Genomic DNA, 27361 nt, shown 5'->3' with positions numbered 1-27361 from the left:
TTCCACTCTGACCCTTGTGTATTTGGGCACCCAGTGTCAGCGCCACAATTAGCTGGGATCCCAAGCGGCAATCCCCGACTGATTAACTTTTTTTTAATCTGGAAAATCCCTTTAAATCATTGGCAAGCTGCACTGACTTAGGGTCCTTTACCACATTGCATCCACATCTCGGATGTTTGCTGACCTCTACATCAGACAAATTTTACCTGCATTAGGTTAAAAAAAAAAAAAAAAAAAGGGTCTTTACTGGACAATTTTGTTTTAAGTATTGGAGTGCTGTGTTCAATTCATCTGTTGTAATATCTGGGGTTTGGGAGGAGATCTTGTAAATTGTGCCTATATGGTGACATTTGCTTGTTCTACTACAGGTCTGTAAGACTTCTAAATGCTACATTTTTTCCCCATTCATATGGGCCAAACTTGTTTCCCAGGAAAATTTCCAGGAAAAAAAAAAAAGGTGTGTGAACAAAGGCTAAATAAAGTAGTGTCTGTTCACTGCACATCATGAATGATCTCTAGTAGAAAAGTGTTTAGTTATCATTAGTTATTAAACCCTCTGCTTACCTCTGTAGGAGAACCAAAACACTAGGAAGAAGACATTCGTTCTGAGCACCAAACTTCGCCAATGCACTAACAGCAGCTGCAAAGAACAAATTTGATAAATGTGTAGAGTCATCATTGAAGCGATGTCGTCCTTCTGTCAGGATGCTTTATACATGATGGTTTGACTGCAAACTGTCAGGCACGTAACATGAACACAGCTTGCTCATAAAGAGAAGACGTCTGGAGCAGCAGAATAGCAATTCTATGACAAATTAAGATGTTTTAACCCTTTCCAATGCAATGTCGTGCCTGCCCCGACATCATCATTTCCCTCCACAGCTCCGAGTTCGGGACAGGTCTGACACTGCAGTGCAGGAGTGCATCTGCACCCGATCATCAGACACATTGGGTGCAGATGTACTCCTGCACTGATCCTCATCAAGCACCCCCGAGAAGGCAGAAAGGGTTTTTAACCCTTTCTGCCTTCTCCTTTACACATTACATAGCGCTCAATTAGCGCTATGTAATGCACAGAGATCCGGCCGGCGATCATGTAACCGCCGGTGTTACCTGACCCCAGTGGTCACATGAACGCCGAGCCAGGAGGCAGAAGGGAGAATGCGGAAGACGGCGGACAGGTAAATAGGTCCCCCCACGGTGCAGTGAGCACCTGCACCCTCCTGAACTGACAGTTCAGGAGGGTGCAGGGAAAATGTATTTTTTCTCATACATTCTCCCCAGCTCCAATTTATTTGGAGCTGGGGAGAACGGATGAGAAAAAAATAAATGGATTGGAAAGGTTTAACCATTGTGAATTTCCATTTAAAAATAAAATTACCATTCCTTACATAATAAAACAGTGTAAGGCTGAGAAAAAAAAAAGAAATATCCCCATCAAGTTCAGCCTATCTTCTTTAGCCTCTGTTCTAACAAGGTGATATCTAGTGTAAATGGACCCCAAGGCATGTTTTACTCAACCTATTTATCATTTGAACGAGCGAATATCAGAGTTCACTCGTGCAACCTATATACACAGCCAGATACATCATTTGCTCATTCAAATGAGAAATCGTTCAGTCCTTCACATTCACTGTATAAGTTGACTGAAAACAACTGAACGATCGATATTTGAACCGAACGATTAGTGAACAAGCCAAGAATTTTTATGTAAAATGGCCTTTATACTAAGAACAGCAGAGATCCTGCCTACATTAGAGGAAGAAAGAACGTGCCCCCCCCCCCACCACCACAAACGTGTATATCGTTCTTGAGAGCACAGAGACTACAGACATGGTGCATTAGCTGTCTACTGCACTCTGTGCTTACCTGCTCTTACGGCCTCATTTTCCAGGACTACCCTGTTAAAAACAAAGCGGATATATTTGGAAGGGTTAGGTGTTCGAGGACCTTCTCTGCCCAATAAGTGTAATATCTTTGTGGCAAGCACAGTATGTTCACAGTCCTCAATGAACTCGCACAGATGAGCCAGCCCAGATTCTTTACTATCTGGGTTCTCCTCTATAATGCTGGTTATGCAGTCCACAATCGCTCGCTTGTATTCAAAACCACCCTGCAAAGAGATCACAGATTCCCTTAGTGTGTAATTCAATACGTTGGTTAAGCTATGAATTAGGTTAGCACCCATATGATATAGTAACATATTATAGCTGCAAGTATCACCTCAAATCAATTTCTGGCAAGAGCACTACTAAAAGTCCTTCCTTGCACTGCTGATTAACATAGGCCATATTTCCAGATTTGCGACAGAATATTGGCATATTTTTATATTTAAAACTATAGTGAATTTGTATCTTTCAGCTTAAAAGTTAACCGTTTATTACAGAGGACGGAAAAGCAGGATTCTGTAAAAAACGAAGTAAGAAATGCTCATCAGGGTACTCACGTCATCTCTTAGCATGTTCGATAGAAATGTCATCATTACAGTGTGTTTACGTGGATATTTCTGGCATAAGGCACTAATTGCTTGGACAACAACAACCTGTAAGAGAAAAAACAAAAAACACTTGTTCGGCACCTACATAAACTTCTTATCAATGCAGTAAACTATGAAAAGCATCTGGCATTTACCATAATGTAAAATGGGTATTTTAGTGGTAGAAAGTGACCACAGTCACCCAATTGCCATTTTCTCAGCACAGTACTCGCACCCATACGCTATGCAAAGAACTGCAATTCAGTCCCATTCGCGGTGTTGCAGTACCAGCATTGCTCCTGGACAGTTAGGTAGTAGTGCATTTTAGCAAAATCGGTCAGATTCTGATCTATTATCAGGTGAAACCTTTACTAGCAATATGCTGTCACTTGCTACCACTGGAATACCCCTTTAAAAAGTTAAATGAAAAGCATAACTTGGGGTTCTTCTAGACGAGCAGATTATCGTTTGAACGAATGAAGGCTAGCTCGTTCGCTCTCATGCAGCCTGTATAGACAGGTAGATGTATCATTGGCTTGTTCAAATGAGAATCGTTCAGTCAGTCATTCTCATATACTTATACAGCGAATGTGAAAGACTGAACGATTGCTGTTTAAACCGAAAGATAAGTGAACGAGACTATGAGGATTTTTATGCTTGCATAAAATGGACGATTAACAAGTGAAAGATTAGCGTGCGTCATTCAGACCGAATGATTATCGTTCATTTGAATATTTGTTTTTGTTAACAATTAGTCCATGTAAAAGGGCCTTAAGCATAACAAACATTGTTTGCTTACCTTAAATTCATCAGAAATCTCAGACACAAAGGTTGAGATCTGTTTCATTAGTCTGTCAACACTACTCTCACTACCAGTTTTCAGTAGTGTGGTGATAGCAAGGGTAGCAATACTACGATTGGAATCAGTGATGAGGTTTTCCAGGTCCAGGTTACAGGCAGTGACTGCAGAAGGGTGTTTCATTGCCACCTAAAGAAGAAATAAAGCAGAATGCATAGATACAATTGTTTGTGCCTTTCATGAACTTTGTGGAAAACCAAATATTTTGAATGAGGCCTTGGTCAGACGGGCGTTTTTTCGCGCGATCTGCGCATATATATAGAACCATTGCTTCGCAATGGGATCGGTCGCATGGCCGCTTTTTATGCGGATGTCCGATAAATTATAGGACACGAGAAATCGCAGATCGCGCCTATCTGCATTCTGCGATTCCTTGTGTTCTATATATGCGCTCAATGGGGCCAGCGGCAGCAGCGCCGACCCCATTGAAAACATATACTACAAAAGATCATTCTCTGCCACAGCTGTAACAGCTGTGGCAGAGAAGAACGATGTTTGCCCATTGAATTCAATGGAGCCGGCAATACAGCCGGCTCCATTGAAAGCAATGGGCTGCCGGCGAGAGCGGTATGAATTTTCGGGAAGAGCTTAAAAATATAAGCCCTTCCCTGAAAAACATCCAAAAATGTGTAAAAAAAAAATAAAAAAATATCTATCTATATATATGCTGTCTCTGATTGGCTCAGCGCAAGGTCCAATCAGGGGCAGCTCTCAGCTATTGAATGACAGCTGAGAGCTGCCCCTGATTGGTCCCTGCGCTGAGCCAATCAGAGGCAGCACTCACTCACCCATTCATGAATTCATGAATGGGTGAGTGAGAGCTGCCTCTGATTGGTGAGGGCTGTGACCAGAGGCAGCCCATTCAGCAGGCGGGGATTTTAAATCCCCGCCTGCTGAATACTACACAGAGCAGTTCAGGAGAACTGCCGGACGGCCGCGGCTGAACTCCGGTTGCAGGGACAAGGTGAGTATGTATATATGTGTAATTATATATATACACACATACATACATATATATATTTTTATTACACATATACATACTCACCTTGTCCCTGCAGCCGGAGTTCAGCCGCGGCCGTCCGGCAGTTCTCCTTAACTGCTCTGTGTAGTATTCAGCAGGCGGGGATTTAAAATCCCCGCCTGCTGAATGGGCTGCCTCTGGTCACAGCCCTCACCAATCAGAGGCAGCTCTCACTCACTCACCCATTCATGAATGGGTGAGTGAGTGCTGCTTCTGATTGGCTCAGCGCAAGGACCAATCAGGGGCAGCTCTCAGCTGTCATTCAATAGCTGAGAGCTGCTCCTGATTGGTCCTTGCGCTGAGCCAATCAGAGGGAGCACTCACTTACGGATATATAGTCATGTCATTAATATCCCAAGACAAAGAAAAAATAAAGAAAGGTGCAGCGCGTATGGCGCTCACCATCAGAGCCATAGGCGCTGCACCTTTCTTTATTACTTTTTTGTTTATTGATCTATCTCTATCGACTTTAATGCTTGATTCAGTAGACAGGCGTTAGAACCACTAATGCGCTCACTTTAGATAGAAACGCTGTGAGCTTATCAGTGACCGAACTACTTAGAGGACTAATAGACTATCGGTCTACATTGGTCCCTTTTCCCACTATTGCCGGCATAGCATATGCTCCAAATACTCCCCTACAGGATTATTGGATGCTTTGCATTTTTAGCAGACAGTTGATTCCTGAGAGAGTCAGTTAATCTCTCGATCAGTCTGTAAAATTACTAACAGCCAGCGTCTCTATGTCTAGACCAATCTAATTCTTTTGATCTGCTAGGAGCACCATATATAAGCAATATATCAAAGCCAGTAACCATCTCTATATATCAGATTGTTGGCTGACATTTGCTACTTAGGAACCTGCCTACGGTTTTCAGAATCAGATAATCATATAACCTGCTCAGAGCACTATCACTAACTAACAGACTGCTCTTAGAACTGGTTAATTCCCTGATTCATCTGTAGGTGATCAATCTTCTTTGCATACTGTCAAGATATCAGACAGATAGCTGATTGATTCAATATAGCTACAACTACTATAACGGTTGCTCCTACTACAATGAAGTTGGTCTAAATAATAGTAAATTAAGCGCATAACAGTGGAAACATTACGCCTTATAGGATATATCTACCTATCTTTAGTAGTCGATAAATATTCCTTTACCATCATCAAGTGGTCTTTATTCACTACGCAGTCTATATAAGATGGTGTATATTGACACAAACAGTCAGTCTTGCATACCCTCTTGCTCCTGATGAACCACTCACCAGTGGGGAAACGCGTTGAACCTTTGAATCCATCTGTATCTCTGACTTTTGGAACTATAGTCTTGGGATATTAATGACATGACTATATATCCTTAATACCATTGGGACTGAACCATTCTTCAATTTTTGAAGTGTCCCTCTGTATACCAGTCAACTATATACCAACTGACTTATCGGTGACCATATGCACTACTTATAAACTATCACACGGCCATCCAGTCATATTCTATTGCCTGGACGCCGAGTAGTCTCACGATCAAAAATTAGAGACTTACTGTATGGAAAGGATATTGTAGTATCCTTTGGTCTTTATGTTTGTGTGTATAAATTAGCCCGTATATGTTTTTAAAGGATCTTAATAAAGAATTATTATTTTAGTCTATATCTGTGAAGGGCATAACTAGTGAAACTATAGACTTTCCCGTTTCTGTGAATAAGCACTCACTTACCCACCCATTCATGAATGGGTGAGAGCTGCCTCTGATTGGTGAGGGCTGTGACCAATCAGAGGCAGCCCATTCAGCAGACGGGGATTTTAAATCCCCGGCTGCTGAATACTACACAGAGCAGTTCAGGAGAACTGCCGGCCGGCTGCGGCTGAACGCCGGCTGCAGGGACAAGGTGAGTATATATATTTTTTTTATTTTTACACATTTTTTGGATGTTTTTCAGGGAAGGGCTTATATTTTTAAGCCCTTCCCGAAAATTCATGCTGCTCTCGCCGGCAGCCCATTGCTTTCAATGGAGCCGGCTCCATTGAATTTCAATGGGTTGGACAGCGCTCCTTTGATCGGGCCCGTTTCGCCGAAAACGCTGCTAGCTGCAGATTTTTCGGCGAATAGTCGGCCCGGTCACGCGATTTGCGGATGCGCATCCGTCATGCGATCCGCAAGTCGCGGCAAAAAACAGTCGTTTGACCGAGGCCTTAAAAGGATCCCACCCCCATTTCCTGTAATCAACCTTCGTATCTGTTGCTAGAGACAAGCTTCCCATGAGAACAGGGATTGGACAGCAAGTTAGATGGAAGAGAGACTAAATAGCTAGCACTTTAATGTGATTTTTCAGCAAAACCATAAGTCTATGTAAATAGAGTGATGCACACTGTTGTAAGTTATCTCATTAGAACAAGTTTGTTGAAAAGCTAGTGACCATTTAATGATTGTTGGTCGGCTGATTATAGAAAACAGACTTCAAATGTGCATAACTGGAATTGGTTCCCAATGTATTATATCTGACCCACATTTAGCATGTTAGATAGCTGTTGGCCATATATTCTCTCTCTCTAACCCCTTCCCCATAAAGATACAAGCTCATCTCAGCTAAAGTTTATTCTAATGGGGAGAAGAATAAAGGTCCATTTAGACGGGACGACTGCCGGGCAAATGATGCCCAACACTCGTCCCTGTGTCTCCGTGTCCTGTTGCACAGAAGCTACTGGTGCTGGCTCGCTCACGGAGCGGCCAGCAGGGAGGGGGGTGGGCGTCAGTGCCGGAGATTTTTCTCCTCTCGCTACTCCGCCCCTCTCCATTGAGATAAACACAGTGTCCGTTCAAACTGAACAATGAGAGATGAGCTCATCGCCCATTGTTCATGCTGCATAAACGATGGACGATAAGCTGAGCGCTCATCGTTCAGTTTAAACAGTGGACGTTCAGCAGTTTAAACAGCGACTGTTCAGTAGTGAACGGCCGCTGTTATCTCAACGGAGAGGGGTGGGGGAGCGAGGGGAGAGAAATCTCCTGCACTGCCCACGCACCCCTGCTGGTCCCTCCGTGAGCGAGGCAGCACCAGTAGCTCCCATGTGACAGCACAGGAGCGCAGACACACAGGGACAAGTGTCGGGCAACGTTTGCCCGACAGTCGTCCCATGTAAATGGACCTTAGGCCACTACCAACACACCTCTGGCAGCAGATTACATGCTGGGAAAACCAGGCATCAGACATATTGAAATCTTTCAGGCACAATGATTCTTTCTCCCTACATCTGACCTTAGGGCTGTCTGCGACAATACACATTAGAGGGTCAGCCAATCTAAACTATGTCTGCATGTTTAGCTGAGTCAGTTTTAGTGTAACTATATGTAATCGAATCTAACTAAAGCCAATTCCAGATGAAATAAGTAAATGCTACTGTTTGTTCAGTTGTTGCTCATTAAATAAAACATCATATAGGTCTACTTAAACTCAAAAGCCTTTTCTCAGGCAACTTTCTGGTGACATCTACATAGATGCTTTCAATGGACCACCTTTCATTCTGTAAATATGCTGATATGGAAAGCCTACCTTGTTAAGAGTCCTTACTGCAGCATACCTCAAAGCTGGTTTTGGAGAGCTACAGAATAGCTGCAGAACTGAAAATAAGAGATTAGATCTCAGATTAGCACAAAAAGGAAATACAATAGGATATTAGCCTTGTATCATATACATATGGTCTTGGTTACATTCAAGAATTGGGGCTAGGCTGGGATTTACAATTGTGATGCAACAAAAAGAATGCACTGGCATTACATCTGCCCGAAACTGGCCTAACTAAGTCTCAATCTAAGTCTATTCCATTTCCTCGCTAAGATAAATTTAAAATGCGTAATTATTGTGTGCCCATTACTGATACTGCAATTGTGGAAGAAGTGGTATCTGTATTGAAATGTAAGCCTTTTAACCACAACACGAGAGTTCAAGCACTCAGCGATCTGTAACTCTCTCAGTGAAGCAGCGGCACACCTGCACAACCTCTGCTCCATGAATTTGGAAACCTAGTGGTCTCCCGCTCTTGGGATCGGTGGGGGTCCCTGCAGTCGGACCCCCACTGATTACCTAGCTATCCCCCCTCCCTTGGATTGAGAATAACTTGTTACAACCAGAATACTCCTTTAAAGATGGAAAGATGCCCAGAGATGGTGGATAAAATAGCAGATGTTAAACATTGTATTCAAAATTTTAGCACATACCTGAGACTGCTGGAGCCAACTCTCTGGCTGTGCAGTTGGGCAGGTGAATAATTGCTGAGGCTGCTTCATAGATTACCATTTCGTGCTTGTTTCTAAGGCAGCTCTCAATGAAGTCAAACAAAGGACTGTTATGCCTGTAGAACAAAACAAACAAACAGGCATCTACCTTTAGAAAGAAGCTACTCTCTTTCATAACTAACAGTTTGACTTTTTATCTTTACATTTCCCAAGTTGACACTTGTATCGGAAACACTCATCAATTAAATTCCCATTACAGGGATGGGGGTGGCTTTACACAGACAACTATCTAGAGATAGACAGTTCACTAGTTATGTTTCAGCTCATGTAAACTAGTTGCTGGTTGATTATCTGATGTAAAACAGGCAATCCTTTGTCTTTCAACAAGTAGCCAATAAGCTTTATAGAGGGGTGCAAACATAATTGCTCTGTGTAAAAGCGCACGAACAACAGTCGTTCTCAGGCAATCAGCTCTCTGTAGCAACTATTTCCAGCGACTATTCAAACGATAGTTGTAAACCCACCCAAAGACAGATCCTTTCATATAATAATGCCACAATATACCCATGTACTTGTGTATGCTTCCCACAGTCCAAAACCTAATTATGTGTTAGGAGTGGTTTGTATGAAACTGGTACTAGTATGCTAAAGTAAAAGAATTTACACTGTGTAGCCGTCAGAAGACCTGGACATGCATGAGTAAATATAGTCCCTGTATACTACACAGGATGAAAAACACTGTTACTCTCACCCTTTATCCGACTCTTCCAGCAAACGGCTTGCTATTCGTATTAACATGCAGTATGCAAAAGGAGACTTCAGGCCAGATTTAGTAAACTTGTTAATCATTTTAGCAACAGCAAGTCGGTCGTTCTTTCTCAGATAGTACAGCAGGCCCAGTGCATGATACTGTTTAAAACAAAGACTCATTATTAAGCAATATTCAAATGAATATAGTGAAATTACACTGGACCATTACATATAAATAAAACACGGTGTTCCCTCCTTAGGCAGTCTGGGAGGCAGGAAAAATACTACATTGTAACTAGAATATACTATACTAATACACAATTACAAGTCAAGAAGGAAGAATAAAGTTTCTCTAGTGCCATTTATAGGTGGCTAGGCTGTAAGTCAAAGCAGAACCCTTTAACCCCTTAATGACACGGCCTATTTTGGCATTGAGGACCAAGCGATTTTTTGGTATTTTTCCATCTCCATTTTTCAAAAGCCATAACTTTTTTATTTTTCCGTGGACGCAGCCGTATAAGGGCTTGTTTTTTGCGTGGCGAGCTGTAGTTTTTATCGGTGCCACTTTTGGGTACATAGACAATATCGTAAAATTTTTTTTTTATGATAACAGGGAGAGAAAACGCATCAATTCTGCCATAGATTTCTTTTTCTTTTTTTTACAGCGTTAATCATGCAGCATAAATGACACTAAATTTTTTCTGCGGGTCGGTACGGTAACAACGATACCAAAATTGTTATATTTTTTTTAGGTTTTTACACTTTTTTGCAATAAAACCCCCTTTTTTTTGGAAATCTTTTTTTTCCTCTATAGCTGCATTCAAAGTCCTGTAACTTTTTTATTTTTCTATGTACGGAGCTCTATGAGGGCTTATTTTTTACGAGACGAGCTGTAGTTTTTATTGGTACCATTTTGGGGAATGTACGGCTTTTTTGATCACTTTTATTGCATTTTATGGGAGGCAAAATGCTAAAAATTAGCATTTTGCCTCTGTTTTTTAGCGTTGTTTTTTACGCTTTTTATCGTACAAAATAAAAGTGTACACTTCGTTACGGACGCGTCAATACCAAATATGTGGGTGTTTAATTTTTTTCCCCTTTTTTTATGCTAATATTAGAAAAAGCATAAAAAAAAGGTTTTTTTTTACATTTTTCTTTTTTTGCACTTTTCTTTTCTTTTTTTTAATACTATTTGAGTCCCTCTGAGGGACTTACAACACTGTGCCTATGATCGCTGTCATAAGGCATGGCAGAGCTACTGCTCTGCCATGCCTTATCGCTTATACAGCGATTATAGGCACAGGCAATACAGGACGCCAGTGTCTGGCGTCCTGTTGCCATGGCGACAGGCCGGGCTCTCGCGATGACATCGCGAGTTCCGGCCGGAGACACAGAAGGAGCGCGATCCTTCTGTGAACTCTTTCCCTGCCGCGATCTACTTAGATCGCGGCAGGGAAGGGGTTAACAGCGGGCGGCGCATCTCCGATGCCCCCCCGCTGTTACAGCGGGACGCCGGCTGTGACAGCCAGCTCCCGCTGCGGGATAGCGCTGGATCTTATGTGATCCTGCGCTATCTCCAGGACGTACCGGTACGCCCTGTTGCGGGAAGTACCAGGCTGCCAGGACGTACCGGTACGCCCTGGAGCGGGAAGGGGTTAAAAGGGACAGTAAACATTTTTTAAAATATTATATGATCTAAAAAGGTTCCCCGTAGAAAAGTCTGCAAGAATTATTGCAAGCAGCAAAAAACTAGCGGTTTTGCTAAAACCTCACAGACAAAGATAGTTCAGGGAGTCCTTTCTTTCCAGCCTTCTCCATTCTTAGTTGGTGACTGGCAGGTATCAGTGTACCAAAATGCTGCTGAAACCGGTCGTTCTGCAGAAAGGGTCAGTGCTTAGTCCCATCTGATTATAATAGAGCCTGCAAGCTGGAAAATTATGAAAGACCCAAAGAAACGAATGCAACTCCATGTCAGGAATGAAACCTGGAGTATGAGTTTTAGGTTTGTTGTTTGTAAGTACATTTTGTTGGGTTGGTGTGTATACGGCAACCATTGTAATATACCTCTTAGTTTTTGTACAATTTTTGCACGAAATCCTCTTTTTTTTCCTTTTTAATGCAAAAATAAAAGACGTGATAGGAAATGCCACTTGTGAACAGGTTGCACAGCTACCCTATGCTCCTGAAAGGCAAATCTTCATAGCTGGGGTACAGTTTGGTAGCAAGGAGAGGGAGATTCTAACTAGCTGGATCTTTGCAAAGAGAATTCATATCTGTTGTGATGTATATCAAGTTGAAAATCTGAGATATAAACACATAATAGTTCACTATGCAGATGTTTTGGATGAAAATACCTGGACCATGATGTTATCACTAGAGGCAGCCTCCTGAGCCTCATTTATCCAACGTTTCACCACATCATAACTTATTTTCATCATATGCTGATAAAAAGAAAATCCACATGTCAGAACATCTTTCCTATACCCATACACAAACACAAAATACAAAAAACAATATACACTGCTATTGCTGAGCGCCTAGTATATTTGTTTTAAAGGGAACTTGTCAACACCTATGAGAAAAATAATTATTGTGCTCATAGGGCAGGTCTTGAGAAGTCCAGGGTTATGCTTTGTTTACTTAGCATAGGAACAGGGAGCATAGGAACAGGGAGCCAGCTATCACTCATGAAAGTCGGCGCACAAACAGTGCAATGGACTCACCTCTGCATGCTGTGCACATACACTCCCATAGAGAACGGTTTGTGTGTGCAGAACCTGCAGAAAGGAGCATGGTGCACTGTATACGTACCAACTTCCAAAAGTTATAGCGCGGGTAAAGAGAGCAAAGTATGGGAAGTGCATCCCTGGATTCCTCAGGATCTGAACTATAAGCACCGTAACTTAGTTTATGGTGCTCATTCGTGATAACAGGTTATCTTTATTGCTTGATATAGTTTTAAAAATAATTTTACAATTGATAGAAGCACCACAGTGCTTCTCCAAGATTCACGGTCAAAAACCTGAACTGACACATTAAGTTTCTTTCATATTACAGTTTCTCCTCCAGCACTAGCTCAGTCTCTGTTTTTTGCACAGGGATGGAAACCTAGATGGAACCAGTGTATTTAATGTGCGAAACAGAACTCTTTGGTTTACCATTTCATTTAAGTTCCATCCCAGTCAGAATTTTTAGTTGGATAGAAATGAGCTGAGCATTTTTCTATCTGGCTAAAAAGACTGACAGACGGAAACAATGAAGCGGAGCCAAACATTTCATATGGAACGAGCATCTTCCTCATTCTTTCTGCCGCATACTGTAGGGTTTCTGGTAGTTGAGATTAACAACCACTGCCTGTGATCAATAGAGGATATCCTTAGGAGCAGTAGTTGTCATGTTATACTCCACATTCTGAAATATATATATGCTGGAAGCCAGGTGGACACCACTGTAGTCAATGGGGTTCCTTCAGTTCCAGCATATGCTTGATCTGACACTTCCACTTTTGCTGCTGCTGCTTGGCTCCTGGGTGCGAATCCAGCCATAAACATGAGCCTCATCTTTCCATATAAAAACATTTTAATTCTATGTTTTAAATATTTTGTGGGAGACATTACTTACCAAGGAAGACACCAATGCAGAACTAGAAACGCTGGGAACTTTATCCACAATTGCTTGTTTCATGTATCTTTCAATTGCTTGCAACATAGTAGCCTGTGAAAAGAAACAACCAAAATATATCCTGTTAAAAATCATATTGCAGCAAAAAAAAAAAAAAAAAAAAAAAAAAGCATTATTCAGACAAATGATCATGTAACCTCCTAACACCAAAATCATGGACCTGTCCAACATAAGAAACCTTAGGAGCAAACCTACAGCCACACTACTGTTTAGTAAGGGGGTTATCTGATTAAACAAAGTTACACCCCATCCATAGGACAAGGGATAGCCAACTAGTTGACTGGTGGTGGTCAGACTGCTGCAAACCCTCATCAATCCTGAGCAAAGGAGTCCTGAAAGTCCACAAATGAATGAAGCAGTGGTTGAGCATTCATTTCAGTGGGACTGACTGAGAAAGATCATTCATTCAGGAACCTTCAGGACCTCTGTTCTCAGGACTATGGGAGACCCAAAAGCCTCACCACCACTAATTAAAGTATATCATCCTCCTTCCCCCCTCCTCCCACCCCCCGAGCCACGTGACCCGCAAGGGGCGGTAACCAGCAGACGGTGCCTCCATTCATTCAGTCATGTTCACTATATATGTAACCATGTTTTACCACCCTGTATGCTTGATAAAGGCTAATGTTTCAGCCGAAACGCGTTGCACCCTGTGAATAAAGAACCTTTTCTCGTCATAACTTGGACAAGATTTATTTCTACGAGCTGACCTGGATTTTCAGGGGTGTCAATTGCACTGACACCCCTGCTAAGCAAGTTCCTTCTGCCTTCTCATTCCACCTATCCGGTTACTGGAGCACGGGGTTTTTTCTAATTTATTGTCTACCACGACTAATTAGCTAGTTATATCCTCGCCTGTAAATAAAGGAATTGTCAGACGAAATAATTATTCCCCAAGACAACCAGATTAACATGCACACTGTAGCACAGATTTGCTAATCTAACAGAATTTTGGTGCATAAGATGTGTGCCACATTTATTAAAAATGTTAGACATGTTGTGCCCGACTAGACATTTTTGTAAAATCTCTAGAAAAGGGAACATGGCTAGATGGATTTATAAAATACACTAAGTTTATTAATGTGACCCTCCTGTGCAAAAACAAAGCTGGCCATACTAGCTTCTCAGACTGCTGATGCACACTGTGCATTAGTATCTTTCAATATTCTAAGACACTACACTACTACACTTGCTTTGATTGGCCAGTGCTGCCAGTGTGGCCAGTCACATCAGCATGTAGTCTTTTCAGCTATGTGCTCATGAAGCAGAAAAGCTGTGGAATGTCTGCAACGGAAATTCCATATCCAAAAGAGTCAAAACCCATGTAATTGATGCAAATTTTAACTTGAAATCAGCTGCGTACCCAAAGTCTTTGGCTCTCAGCGTACTTCTTCACCCGGTACGCGACAGACTTTACTCAGTGCAGCGCCGCTGATCAGGTGATGGAACTTTGCATCACCTGACTAGCGGCATTGCACTCACTAGAGGCCATCGTGTACCAGACGAAGGAGTACTCTGACAGCCAAAGACTTCGGAGAGGAGCACTTTATCTTCGAAGTTAGCTGCAGGTATGCAGCTGATTGGGAGTCAAAATGCGCACAAATGACGCGTATTTTAACTCTTCGTGGATGCGGAAATGCTGCAGAATTTAAGCTGCACACATTCCGCAGCATTTCCGCACGTGTGAACATACCCTTAGACTATCGATGCATACTAATACACAGTGTGTATCAGGTAGTTAGAGAAGAGCTTCAGCCATCTTTGTTTCTCCAGGATCGCAGGGTTGCATTAATGCTGTGCAACACCTTTTTGGTATAAAATAACGGTGCAAAGTCACAGTTTGACCTGGCATAAGGAAAAAAAGTGTCTAAAGTGCCAAATTATCACTCAGTGTGCGCAACGGTGATAGATTTGGAACATCTTCCAACTGCCTCATTTAGGTTTATGCTGTATAATATTGGACAGGGTTTGTAAATCTGCCCATGTGTGCACTCAATACCCTTGCAGAATAGGACCGCAGACAATGACTGTCAATCATACTATAGCACCCACTGACACATGTCCTTGCAATGCAAACACTAAAACTGTGACCTGGTCAGAAAAAGATGAACTGACTTTATATTATACTAAGACATAATACAATTGTATGTGTTATGTAAAAATGAGATATTAGCAATATAAATAGCATGCAACTTTTAGTTTTACCACTTAAAAAAAAATAAAAAAGTTAAAAAAAGATGCAAATAGCAACACCACACTATTCAGGTAATATTTTCACCAAGCAGTGTGATTAGAATACATAATGTGTACTATAAGCCCAATGAATCATTTCCCCATTATGTTCTGTGGAGCAGCAAATGGATAAAACAGGCGAATTGCAGCATTCCCCGTGAATCCAGGCCAGATCTGCATATACCGCTACATTTACAGTTTAGGTGTAGTACAATGAAATCACTGACTGAATAGGTGGCTGTCAGAAAAGCCTAAAAGATTCATGGAAACCAAGAACAAACTAAAATTCACAAAGCGATAACCATTAATAACAATATATAAAAGCATTATAAGTAATAAGAAAATCTGCTCAAAGATACCAATAATGGCAGCAGCAGATGTGAAACCTTAACTCCAATCCCTCATAATGCAATCCTCTCTTGGCCATGTAACGGATGTAGTAACATTGTTGTGAACCATCACAATTCATGTAGATGCCTCCACAGCATTTCCCTGAGGCCATCCAGCACCGGTGTTCATCAGGGAGGTATAAACAAACGAACAACAGAAGTGAAATACATTGAAAATATGATGGATCAATAGAAACAAAAATCATGAGGTTTGCCATGTTACTTGCGTGTTCCAAGTCCAAACCGGACTATCCCCATGATGTGCTGGGAGTAACAGCAAGAGGTCTCCAGATAGCTATAAATGAAGACTTCCATTGTTGGGCTTAAAAGAGCGCTGCATGTGAAGTCAATACAAATCTTAACCCATATTATGATAAAACTGTGCGCTGGTAATACTGAGGAAATTCTCAGTTTAGCTAATGAGATGTATTTGAATTAATTCTTGAAATAATGAATACAACTCTCTGCAGTCTGTAAGAGACCTGCCTTAGACAGAAACTTGGATGGGTTAATGGCACCTAAGAGAAATGGGGAGGGAGCTGAGCTGCGAGCGGTGGTGGAGCCTAACACCACTATTCCTTCCTGCCAGAAGCTGTCCACTGGATAGACAGAATATCCTGCTTAATATAAGCTCAATATCAATTTCTCATTGTAAAATGAAGCTTTTGTAGACTACTTAGAAAGCTTCATGTCAGTCATGCAAACTATGAAATCCATATCTACCACTCATTCATTTCCCTATGGATTTGCAGTAATATCTGCAGAGAAATTCGGAACAAACTATAATGCTCCTCATACTGCAAGAAGAAAACCATTCAGAAGGCCATGTCGCTGCTGGCTACTTACGTCAGTAATCCGGCAGAGGGCTCGAATAGCAGGTCCTCGATAAACATCTTCTTTCCCAGTCATATCCTTGGTCAGACTATTGAAATGGAATTATGTAAAGGTTAATCCAATAACTGCTACTATACCTTTTATTGTGGGGCATCTTGTGCCCAGGTGAATATAAATCAAATACATGACTGATCTCAGATTAGAAAAAGTGAACAGAAAATATGGGCAACTGAAATGTCAATTAGGAAAAAATAAGATTCTGCAAGAAAAATATTGGTAGGACCCTTATCGATCAGACTGCGCATGGCTACAAAATCTGTGTGGTAATGTGTAGAAACCTGTAGTACTACAATACTCCCACTATGGTAGGGGTATGGAGACTGAATAACAGCTAAAACTGTAGCCTGTATGGTGTAGAAAGCTCGCAGTACTACAATACTCCCCTAAGGAGGGGGTTAATGAGGATGCACATGGCTACTATAATTGCATAGCTGAGTACGGTATAGAATGCTTAGGTGGCCCCCCACAACTGGCAGGATATTCTTTTTTACTTTGCTTTCTTCGAAGAAGAAGTAACAGTGTGACTGATGCAGCATTGTTCGCCCTTCCCATTTGGGGATAATCACGGAAGTTGGCTCATCCCCAATTACTAGCTAGAGGGAAAAAAAGCCGAGGAGACCTGCGTCCTACAGTAAACTAAGCTAAAACGGATTTAGCTCAGTGGCTGCAGATGGGGTATAGCTGGTGGGGGGACTAACTTTCTTTGTACTTATGTGTGCCTCCTAGTGACAGGAGCTATACCCAAGGCCTTGCTGTGTCCCCATTAAAACCATTTTTCTGATGTGACAACTGGAAATGAGGCTTTTAAAAAAAAAAAAAAAAAATTAATTTAATATTTTTTTTAATTCAGCAATAGTTCAGAGGACTTTAACTAGAACCAACGTTCGTCTGATCGCTTATACAACATACTGCAATGTATTAGTACTACACTGTATGATATTTCTGTAAGCATTCTATTAAACCATGCCGCAGCTTGAACCTTTTATGACTAAGAGTCATTGATGCACCTGCACCCAGGTCACATTCTGCAATCCTGGTATCCACACTTTCAAAAAAATCATAACTCATTCTGCAGGTGACATATCCACATGAGGGGACGAGTCGTATTTTTCAGTAATACATTCTATTGTGCATTACATGGTATTAAAAGATTTTAAAAGTTTCTAAGTGGAGCGAAGTGGGAAAAAAAAACAACTAAACCATTATAGGGTGGTTTTTAATTTTACAGCTTTCATGGTGCAGTAAGAGTGACATGTTATCTTTATTCTGTGGGTCAGTACAAGTACAGCGATACCAAAATTTATATAGTTTTTTTTAATATTGTAACACTATAAAATTAAAACAGCAGTTTAAAAAAAATAAAAAAAATACATAGCCATCAACATCTTTTGACCCCTATAACTTTTTCCATCAATAGGATTGTATGAGGGCTTTTTTTCCTGGACGATCTGTAGTTTGTACTATGATTATTGGGAAATAAAGCACTTTTTAATTCAATTTTTTCTCTTGCAGATGGAATGACCAAGAGGTGCAATTCTGCTATTGTGTATTTTTTCTCTGAGACAGGTAATCATGCAGGATTAATATTGTGATATTTAAGAAAAAAAAATGTTATGTTTTTTTTTTAATCACTTTTATTTTTTTTAAATTAGTCCTCATAGGAGACTTGAACCTGTGAGCATATGATTGTGGTGGGGCTGTTCTGGCCACCGATCAGCACATTTAAATGCTGCTGTCAGAACAGATAGTGACATTTAAAGGGTTAACAACCCCGATCAGAGTTCTCTCTAATTGCGGCTGTTGCTGGCAGGGTTGGCTGTCACAGACAATTGATACCTTCTGCGTATGGAGCAGGTGCGTCTCCCGAGCTTGCTCCATGCACAGCATTTGCAGTGGACAGCTATGTACGTGCTAACTGCACGAGGTATGCGTGTGCCATGAAGGGGGTAAAGTGACCATCCAGGCCTGGAGAAACAAATATGGCCAAACTACTTCTCAGACTACCAATGCATACTATGCACATGGTGGTAGTCAAAGACACTACATGCTGATATGCCTGGTCAGTGCTGTTCATGTGGGCAGCACTGGTTAATAAAAGCAGGTGTAGTGTCCTAGACTAATGATGCATAATACACAATGTGCATCAGGTAGTCAAAGAAGCTGTTGCAATCATTTATGTTTCTTCAGGCCTAGAAGGTTGCTTTAATACACCAAAATTCATGGCAGCCCTGGGGGCCTTCATAATGTCCCGGACAGTCTGCGATCTTGCTGTGGGTGAGCTGTTCATGTGACAGAGGGAACCCCCACCCTCTGTCGGTCCTTTTAAATATCTCTGGCAGAACCGATAGCAGCATCTAAAAGGTTAACTGCCACAGTCTTAGTTATCTCTGATCCCAGCATCTGTGTATAAAGCAGGCTCGGCTCCAGAGCCCGTTCTATACAGCAACACCCGACATTCACCGTACATGTTCTCTGTTGGGAAGGGGTTTTCCAGGGAGAATACTCAGGATAGGTCATCAATAGCTGTTCGGCTGGGGTCCGTTGCTCAGGACATCAACCGATCAGCTGATTGTGCACCTGCTGACAGCTCCACAATTACAAAGGGGTCATTAAAATAAGTGCAAGCCGTGCCTGCAGTTACAAGCGCCGGGAACTTCACGGAGGTCAGGGCAGAGACGTCCGCTCCGACTTCTGTAACTGCAGCGCTGTCAGCGTGCGCACATTCATCTGATTGGTCGGGGTCCTGAGCAACGGACCTCAGCTGATCAACTATTGATGACCTATCTTGAGGACAGGTCAGCAATAGTATTCTCCGTGAAAACCCCCTTTAAAGTACTTATGATGAGGCAAGATTTGACTTCTTTAAATGTGTAAGTAAATATTAGATTACTGTATAATTAGAGGTTCGACAACTTTCTAGTGTACTTGTATGCATTTACCATTTTTTAATCTGTGTGCAGTCAGTAAATAGAAACATTCTTCTTTAAAACCTGCCCTCCTCATGTCCTACTAACAAATGTTCAGCTGCCAGATCTGCGACTATCAGCTGATTACCAGGGATGCTTCCTATGGGACTATCCCTATAATAAACTGTTTACATACACCAAGATAGCCACCTGCATAACATTTTATGATAAATTAGTATTTACATATGCTGATACATTTTACATTCTATAGTATTTCAAATGCCATATATTTGTAGAAAAAAATACAAACAAACAATACACTTCTTTTACAATGTTGGTAAGACTTCTCAAGTTTACCTGCTTGTGACAATAATGACATCTTCTGATATATTGGCCATTTCCTTAATAGTGAGATAACACATTCGCCTCAGTGTTTGCTAAGGAGGTATAAAGCACTTTGATTATTAACCAAGACCACAATTATATGAACAAGTAAAATGCTCAACGTCTAAGTAAGATGTTGAAGTTATTCTCAACTGTCCACCAAAACTACACCAATTAGGAAACCCAGTTCTACCTCTAATACTGTGGGGAGCCGGCGTGTTGTAACCAGAATGTACACAGCTGAACATGGGTACAATATGCCCATTTAAATGAGCCTAAGGGCACTTTCACATGGCAGTACTGTGACCAGCATTATAGTGCAAGCTATGAATGGAATCTAAACAGACTAAAACTAGAATGGAACTAGATTTACACCTCTTCTGGGTTTCCTCAGAACGCCCATTAGCCCAACAATTAGACCGTATAGAGGGACTAAAAAAAATAAATACATTAAAAAAAATCAAAAAAAAAAATCAGGCAACGAATGAGCAAACACTTGTTTGTTAGCCAATCGACTTGTTTATGCAGTTATAAAAATGCTTACTACTTGGCTGTACATCTTCTCGTGTAAATGGGAACACGTGCAGCCAGTCAACGAAAGCTGTATGGGGACAATCGACGTCCCCCATAGAGCAGATAATCTGCCCATGTACACCGAGGTAAACAGCGCTGACCAACATGCTCATTGTCAGTCAGTGGTCGTTAGTAAGGGCAGATTATCTGCTGGTGTAAAGGACTGTTAAGCATAAAACCATTCATCCATGATTTAAGGCCCTTTTACACGGGCCGACAGTCTTTCAAACGACTGCACGAGCGCTGACGACACCGCTAAGGTAGTCAGCGCTCGTGCAGAACATTTAAACCGAAAGACTTGCTGCTGGATCGCAGGCCTCTTGTCCGCTTCACCTCCTATGGGAAGCGCTGAGCGGGGAGAGTTTACACAAGGCGAGAAGCCAGCGAGGTTTTTTTAAGCCGACTGAAAAAAGTCAATGTAAACAATAGGGAATGACAAGTGAGCAATTTTTTTCGCAGCCACACTGAACAATTATGGCTTAAATTTGTTCATTTGAATGCATTATGAGCGATAATTGTTATGTGTAAATGGGCCTTTACAGATTGCACTGAAAGCTACTGATAAACTTACATCATTAGACTGGAATAATCTAGTCATAGCAAAGAACGCTTCTGTGGCTTCCATTGTTCCAAAATGTTCACCCTAAGACAAACACAAAATTAAAAAAATCTCAACGCCCTAGCATCCTCAGAGAAGATTGTTAAACGGGTTGTACCAGAGTTGACTTTTATCACCTACCTATAAGATAGATGAAGAGTCTGCCTGTTGGGGGTTCTCACTGCAGATAGGAAAGGGGACACAGGATCCCTGTTCTTGGTGAGGGTATCAGCAGTGAGACTCCCCAGTGATCAGACGTTTCCACGTATCCGATGGATTGGTGATAAAAGGTTTATCCAATAATAGACTCTTAAATAGGTACTGTACTTTCAAAAATGTTTTGCATGAATCAATAGTACAAGTGAATACACTGTAAGATACGGTGTGATTTATATCTCATTAGAGAAGAAAATGCCTCTTTCACCTGCCTCCTGCACAGATAATTCACTCTGAAATACTAAGGATCAGGTTATCTGCTGCCCATAAGGCTGGGTTCACACTGGGCGTATTCCCGCCGGAAATCCCGCGGTTTGGCCGCAGCAAAAACCGCGAGATTTCCGCCGGGAGAACCGCCGCAAAAAACTCGCGGCAGCTTTGAAGCGGCCCGGCCGTTCGCTCTTCCGCTGCAGCCGGCGCTCCCATAGAGGAGAGCGCAGCCACGGCGGAAATTTAAAAAAAAAAAAAAATATATATATATATATATATATATATATATATAGACATGCTGCATATTCTGAAACCGTGGTTCCAGCCTGACTTAGCGCAGTGGATTGGCCGTCCTGTGTGGACGAGATTTCTGAGAAATCTCGTCCACATGGCTGGCTAATACCGAGATTAGCGGCCGCAGGCGAATTTACCGTGGCGAAATTCCGCGGCAAATCCGCCCTGTGTGAATCCAGCCTAAGAGTTCACGAGGAGGAAAAGGTAGAAACAGCTGCAGAGAGACACTGCTGAAGGCTCTAGCACTGGGGGTGTCAAACTCATTTTCACCAAGGGCCACAACAGCCTTAGGCTGGGTTCACACGGGGCGTATTCCCGTCATAAATCTCGCGGTTTGGCAGCACCAAAAACCGCGAGATTTCCGCCGGGAGAACCGCCGCGGTTTAAGCCGCCGCGGCTTTGAAGCGGCCCGGCCGCTTGCTTTTCCGTTGCGGCCGGCGCTCCCATAGAGGAGAGCGCGGCCGCGACGAAAATAAACAAAAAAGAAAAGATAAACAGACATGCTGCTTCTTTTGAAACTGCGGCTGCGGCAGCTTCAACCAGATTTACCGCAGCGGATTAGCCGCTGAGAAATCTCATTCACATGGCTGGCTAATCCCGAGATTAGCGGCCGCGGGTGGATATGCTGCGGCAAAACCGCCCTGTGTGAACCCAGCCTTATAGTTCCCTACAAAGGCCCCATTGTATAGCAAGGGCTCGTTCACAATAGTATATTTTTTCACGCAATATGTGATCATTGCATGACCTATTTTGGTGTGCATTATGCACCGCAACAGGTCATTGAAGTGAATAGACAGGAAACCTACATATTCACTGCATATTTGCACACCATTTCAATGAACCCGTGTTCTTTTTTTGCATGCGCAAGTACGCAGTGAATTTGCGCACATAAAAACATGTGCTTGCATTACGATTGCGTGAAATCAGCAAATATTCTGCAGCTAAGGTGAGAAGGATTGCTGTTATGTTTTATACACGGTCACTGGGCCACATTAAATGAGGTGGTGGGCCAGATTCAGCCCGAGGGCCTGGGCAAAGTGGTTAATAAGTCTTCCCCACTGTGTTTCATCGCTTCATGTTTACATGAAGATGTCCACAAATGATGGGAAAACAGTCAAGATTAGCCTCTGGACCTTAGACCAGGAAAAATGTGTAGCAGTTAATGCCTGGGATGCCTCAGTGGGGGTTTACTTAGGATACATTTTCTTGCTATATCTAGGACAAGATCTCTGCCTGAATAGAGGGTGCATAATTGTTGCATTATCATAATAAGATGGTTTAGCTTACCTGGTTCAATAGGTACAAAATCTTGGTAAGAATGTGGAGGCATCGTCTTGGATTTATTGGCGTTTCATTAAATAAACGAGCCTGCAAACACAAATAGGATCATGGAGCAATCGATTTTTCATGAACTGAGAAGTAAAAATACTAAGGTCTAAACTGTAAGGCCGCCTGCAGACTGGCGGAAATTCCGCGGAATTTCCGCTGATGGAAGCCTGCATAGGATTGCGTTAACGAACGCAATCCTATGCAGACGGCCACGGTTTGGACGCGCGAAATCTTGCGTGGCAAACAAACCGCGGCATGTTCTATTTCTGTGGAGCCCCGCACAGAAATGTCACTCACCCGCCGCCGGCTCCGTTCTGCGCATGCACATGAAAGATCCAGAGCTGCGGGGGCACGGGTGAGTACGTGCTGCTCTCTGCAGGCGCTCGGGTTGGGTCCCGCGGCGAGAATTCTCGCTGCCGGATCCGACTCAGCCATCTGCAGGCGGCCTATGTTTATTATAAATATACAGTTCTGATCTAACATTTCTAAGACTGTAAACGATAGGATTAACCGATGCGTACAACGTTCACGTACCTGCACTACCTACATAGAGGTCACTGTGAAGAGCGTATCTATATACCCTAGCACAATCCTGCAGCTGTCACTCAGAAGATTCCAGCGGAAATGCACTAGGATCAGCTGTTCACACTAGGAAAGCTGCATGTATACTCTGTACACACATCCTTGCTGCAGGGAAACAGTAGCAGTACAAGCTGCTGTCTGAATTCAGCGGACTAGTAAATCAGTCGTGCCAAATCTCTACAGAGCAAGAGCTTGACCTTACAGCGGCTTGCTGCTCACGCTAATGGAGCCGGGTTCTTAGTGAGGACCTACCAGACATCATAGACAGGACGGGGATTGTCGTCGGTGGACAACCCTACTATATAAGGGCGCCTTAACACTTGAAAGGACAAAAAAAAAAAAGAAAATGCATGATTTTTGAGTGATGCAAAACTGAATGAAAACGCAGAATTATGACATCGACGATTTTCAATGGTTTTATTCCCATTTGCAATGTTTTCACTCATGCGATGTTTTTAACATTAGAAACTCCTATTGTCTGCTATTGAAAATCGCAAGCGGCAGTGATGGCATATTATTCTCAGGAAAAAGCATCGTTGAAGCTCAAAAAAAAGATAAAATAATCGCATGAACCAAGATGCGATTTTCTCACGGCAATACCACGATCGCCAGTGTTAAGGAGCCCTAACCGTAGTAGCATTTCTGCTATACAAGCTCGATAGGGATGCATGAACAATGACACTACAATTACAACACTTCATCAATAGTCAGAATTTCAAGTGTCTTACCTCTTGAAGGACAGCGCTCTTCTCTAAATGCTGGAAGGGATTGGAGCCACTTCCTAAAAACAAAGACAGTAAGAAATTACAGTCGGCATGGAATAACTCATCTACATCCATACTGTAGTTTGCAAACGATGCATGGACAATTCCTGCATTTGCATAGTGTTTCTCCTCTTGCATTTCCGTTGTGATACACTTTTCCATGGATGTAGTTCTAGCAGTGGTGCCATTTATGAAAGGAGCGGCAGAATAACCTGCACCAATAGGGTACGCTCACACACAGCGGGAACACTGCAGAATTGCCTGCAGGAAGCAATGTGCAAGACACTGCAAGAAATCTCCACAAGCTGCATAATAATGCACATCATAAACTGACTGGCATGGCAGATTTATGCCCCATGTTCACAGCCTGCATAGGGAATCCCGCAAAGAATGCGCCTATACCTGGCCTGGATGACATCCATACCGGCTTATGATACTCTGGCAGTCTATCCACACTACTTACGGAATGGGATTCAGCTGCTCGATCCGGGAAGGCTCCTATCGGGTCACAGGTAATAAACTGCTAGGTTTCACTGTGAAGTTTTAGACACTATTATTGGTTGTTGATGGGATATTTAATGGCTACACGGGTACCCATTTTTTATGCATTGGCTTGACAAAGACTGTATATAGCACAGTCGAAACGTTGCTGTAATTTTATGCGAAATGGAATAAAGGTGAAGTTTTAATCTCAACGAAATCTATCCATCTTTGTGAAACCCCCGATGCTGCTGATGTAATCTATGCCTACTTTCTTCTCTACTACGGATGTGTGCGGACATACCGGCTGTCGCACATGTGCAGTACAGATTTTTTATTTATTTTTTTAAAATCTCCTGCTCTTCCCGCGGCCTGTCCACAATGTCAATTGCGGACAGGCTGCGGGTGGGACGGCTTCCATTGATTTCAATGAAGGCCACCCATGCAAGATGCTGCAATTCTTCATCTGGGAGAAGAAACCGCAATTGGTTTCTGCTCGTGTGCATGAAGTATCATTTCCCATAGCATGCTATGGAGGGTTATTGCTGTGTAATCCGGAGGCGGACGCCTGCTCCGGATTCTGTAGCAAAAATCCGCCCGTGGACATGAGGCCTAACTCTGTGGATTTTAGGCACGGATTTCACTCTTTTCAGTTCCAAAAATGAACTCTGTGGCAATCTGCAGCATTTCGCACCATAAGTTCGATTTTTGCCACTGCGGATCTTCTGCTGTGTAAAATATGCAGTGAACCTATCTGTGTGCTGGTACCGTAATGCTGCCTTCACACTGGTGTGAAAATCCTGCAAGATTTGTGTAGCGAGATGCACAAATATGAACCCTATTCTTTTGAATGGGGTCATACACATTAGTGGGGTTTTCCTGCATGGCACCGCAAGGCTATGTGGGAAACAAGGCACAGCATATTCTATCTGGCTGTGAGATCTTATAGCACAGCCCCATTGATTTTAATGGGAGAAGCCCGCAATCCTCTGTGGTGGCTGCGACCGCTGTACTGGAGGATCCCTGCATCCCCGAAGCGATGCAAGGCTGTTTTCACATGATAGCACCTCACATCCACAGGGCTCTCACATTATGGGGAGTGCGATATTCACAGCCCCATATCACGCTCGCCAGTGTGAAGTCCGCTTACACCTAGAAGAGGTTTCTGAGGAAATACTACATAGCTAAACTGTAGCCACAATGCAAAAAGTCCCAGATCACTGAAGTGCAAAGGGTTAACCGAAATGTTTCTCTCTGTTTCTTCGTGAAAGAAGAGAATACGGCCGGTTTCACAAAAGCGCATGTTGTAGGACCTGTGTGCACACATCATGCTTGTGTGAAGCCGGCCTAATAAATAGGAAACCACTGAAGAGGATTTCTCTGTTACATATTTTTTTAAACCAGCTGGCCTTGCAGAAAAATAATAGAGAGGCCCGCACTCCGCTGTCCCATCACGTATGTCACAGTGCGTCTTACTGCCGGCCCCACCGGCGAGCACGAATTGTGTATTCTGCGAGCGGAAGAAAAGTCGCAGCATGTTCTATATTACTGCGGAATCCGCGATCATGGCGCCCATTGTTCTCTGTGGTGGCAGCTACACCCGCAGCCCTCACATAATGTAGTGCTATGAGCTGTGCGTACGGGCGTCAACGCCAAGCAAGAACGCAGGAAATACAGAGGAAAAACACGTACTGCGCACGACCGCCGGCGAGAGCACAAGGTCACACAATACAGCTACACCACGGATGTAGAGTCACCAGCTGGGCTCATAGCCGGAACCCAACCCGCTCGTGTGTGCGCCCATGGCGTGCCGCGCTCTTACTGCCATTCAAAAGCAGGCAGCTATGTCATTATGGTCACTGGGGTCCGTCCGGCGCTGTTTAGGTCTGTCCAGAGACAGATCCGACCGGCCACAGGGATTCCCCTTTACTGCTCCCCAAACGGAGGAGGGAAGTGGAGCCCCCAGCACAGGTGTGAGACCACCCCTAGGGCAAATTCTAGCAGGAGGCAATAATATAGAAGCACCCCCTGCTCTACACCAAGACTGTGCAGCAGGCCCGGCACGGGGGTCCCCGGACTAGGCACAGCCGGTGGGGGGCCCCTGGGGTAAGAAGCTTGGGGTGTACACGCTGTAGCCCGCTACTGTGACACAGCGTGTGGGAATACACCTCCTACACGGTTACACGTCCGGCTTCCGCTACACACTGACTCCCCGTGTAACACATGACAGAAAATGGGACACTTCCTTCAGGTTCCGGCTTCAGGAAAGTCCGCGGCTCTGAGGCCTGCACGGAGCCTACGCACCATACGCCATGGCTCGTTACGTAATACCAGCAGCGCCGTCTTACCCGCCTCCTCGTCCTTCTTGTCAAATTTCTTAATCATTTCTCTCCTAATTGCCGGTACCGCTGATTAGTCTTTCCACACGACACCGTACTGCGCCTGCGCCAGCAGCTCGAACGGAAGCCCCGCCCATGAAGCGTTAGCT

General features: G+C 43.1%; 1 protein-coding gene across 1 annotated transcript in view; it reads right to left on the bottom strand.

Moving 5' to 3' along the window:
* Positions 1-27361, bottom strand: part of COPG2 (COPI coat complex subunit gamma 2) — a 39995-nt gene extending 12634 nt beyond the window's left edge. Inside the window, exons 1-15 of the mRNA XM_066592147.1 lie at positions 27222-27361; positions 24358-24410; positions 23006-23086; positions 20972-21043; positions 19801-19880; positions 16490-16565; positions 12963-13055; positions 11696-11782; positions 9343-9500; positions 8574-8707; positions 7909-7976; positions 3276-3464; positions 2447-2542; positions 1870-2113; positions 565-640 (exon numbers count right to left, since the gene is read on the bottom strand). Coding sequence (XP_066448244.1) covers positions 565-640; positions 1870-2113; positions 2447-2542; positions 3276-3464; positions 7909-7976; positions 8574-8707; positions 9343-9500; positions 11696-11782; positions 12963-13055; positions 16490-16565; positions 19801-19880; positions 20972-21043; positions 23006-23086; positions 24358-24410; positions 27222-27258 — 1544 coding nt within the window. The 5' untranslated portion in view covers positions 27259-27361. The remainder of the gene's footprint in view (positions 1-564; positions 641-1869; positions 2114-2446; positions 2543-3275; positions 3465-7908; positions 7977-8573; positions 8708-9342; positions 9501-11695; positions 11783-12962; positions 13056-16489; positions 16566-19800; positions 19881-20971; positions 21044-23005; positions 23087-24357; positions 24411-27221) is intronic.

This window comes from Eleutherodactylus coqui, chromosome 2 (assembly GCF_035609145.1).
Source record: "Eleutherodactylus coqui strain aEleCoq1 chromosome 2, aEleCoq1.hap1, whole genome shotgun sequence".
NCBI classification, from domain to species: domain Eukaryota; kingdom Metazoa; phylum Chordata; class Amphibia; order Anura; family Eleutherodactylidae; genus Eleutherodactylus; species Eleutherodactylus coqui.
This window is presented reverse-complemented; position numbering and strand designations above follow the sequence as displayed.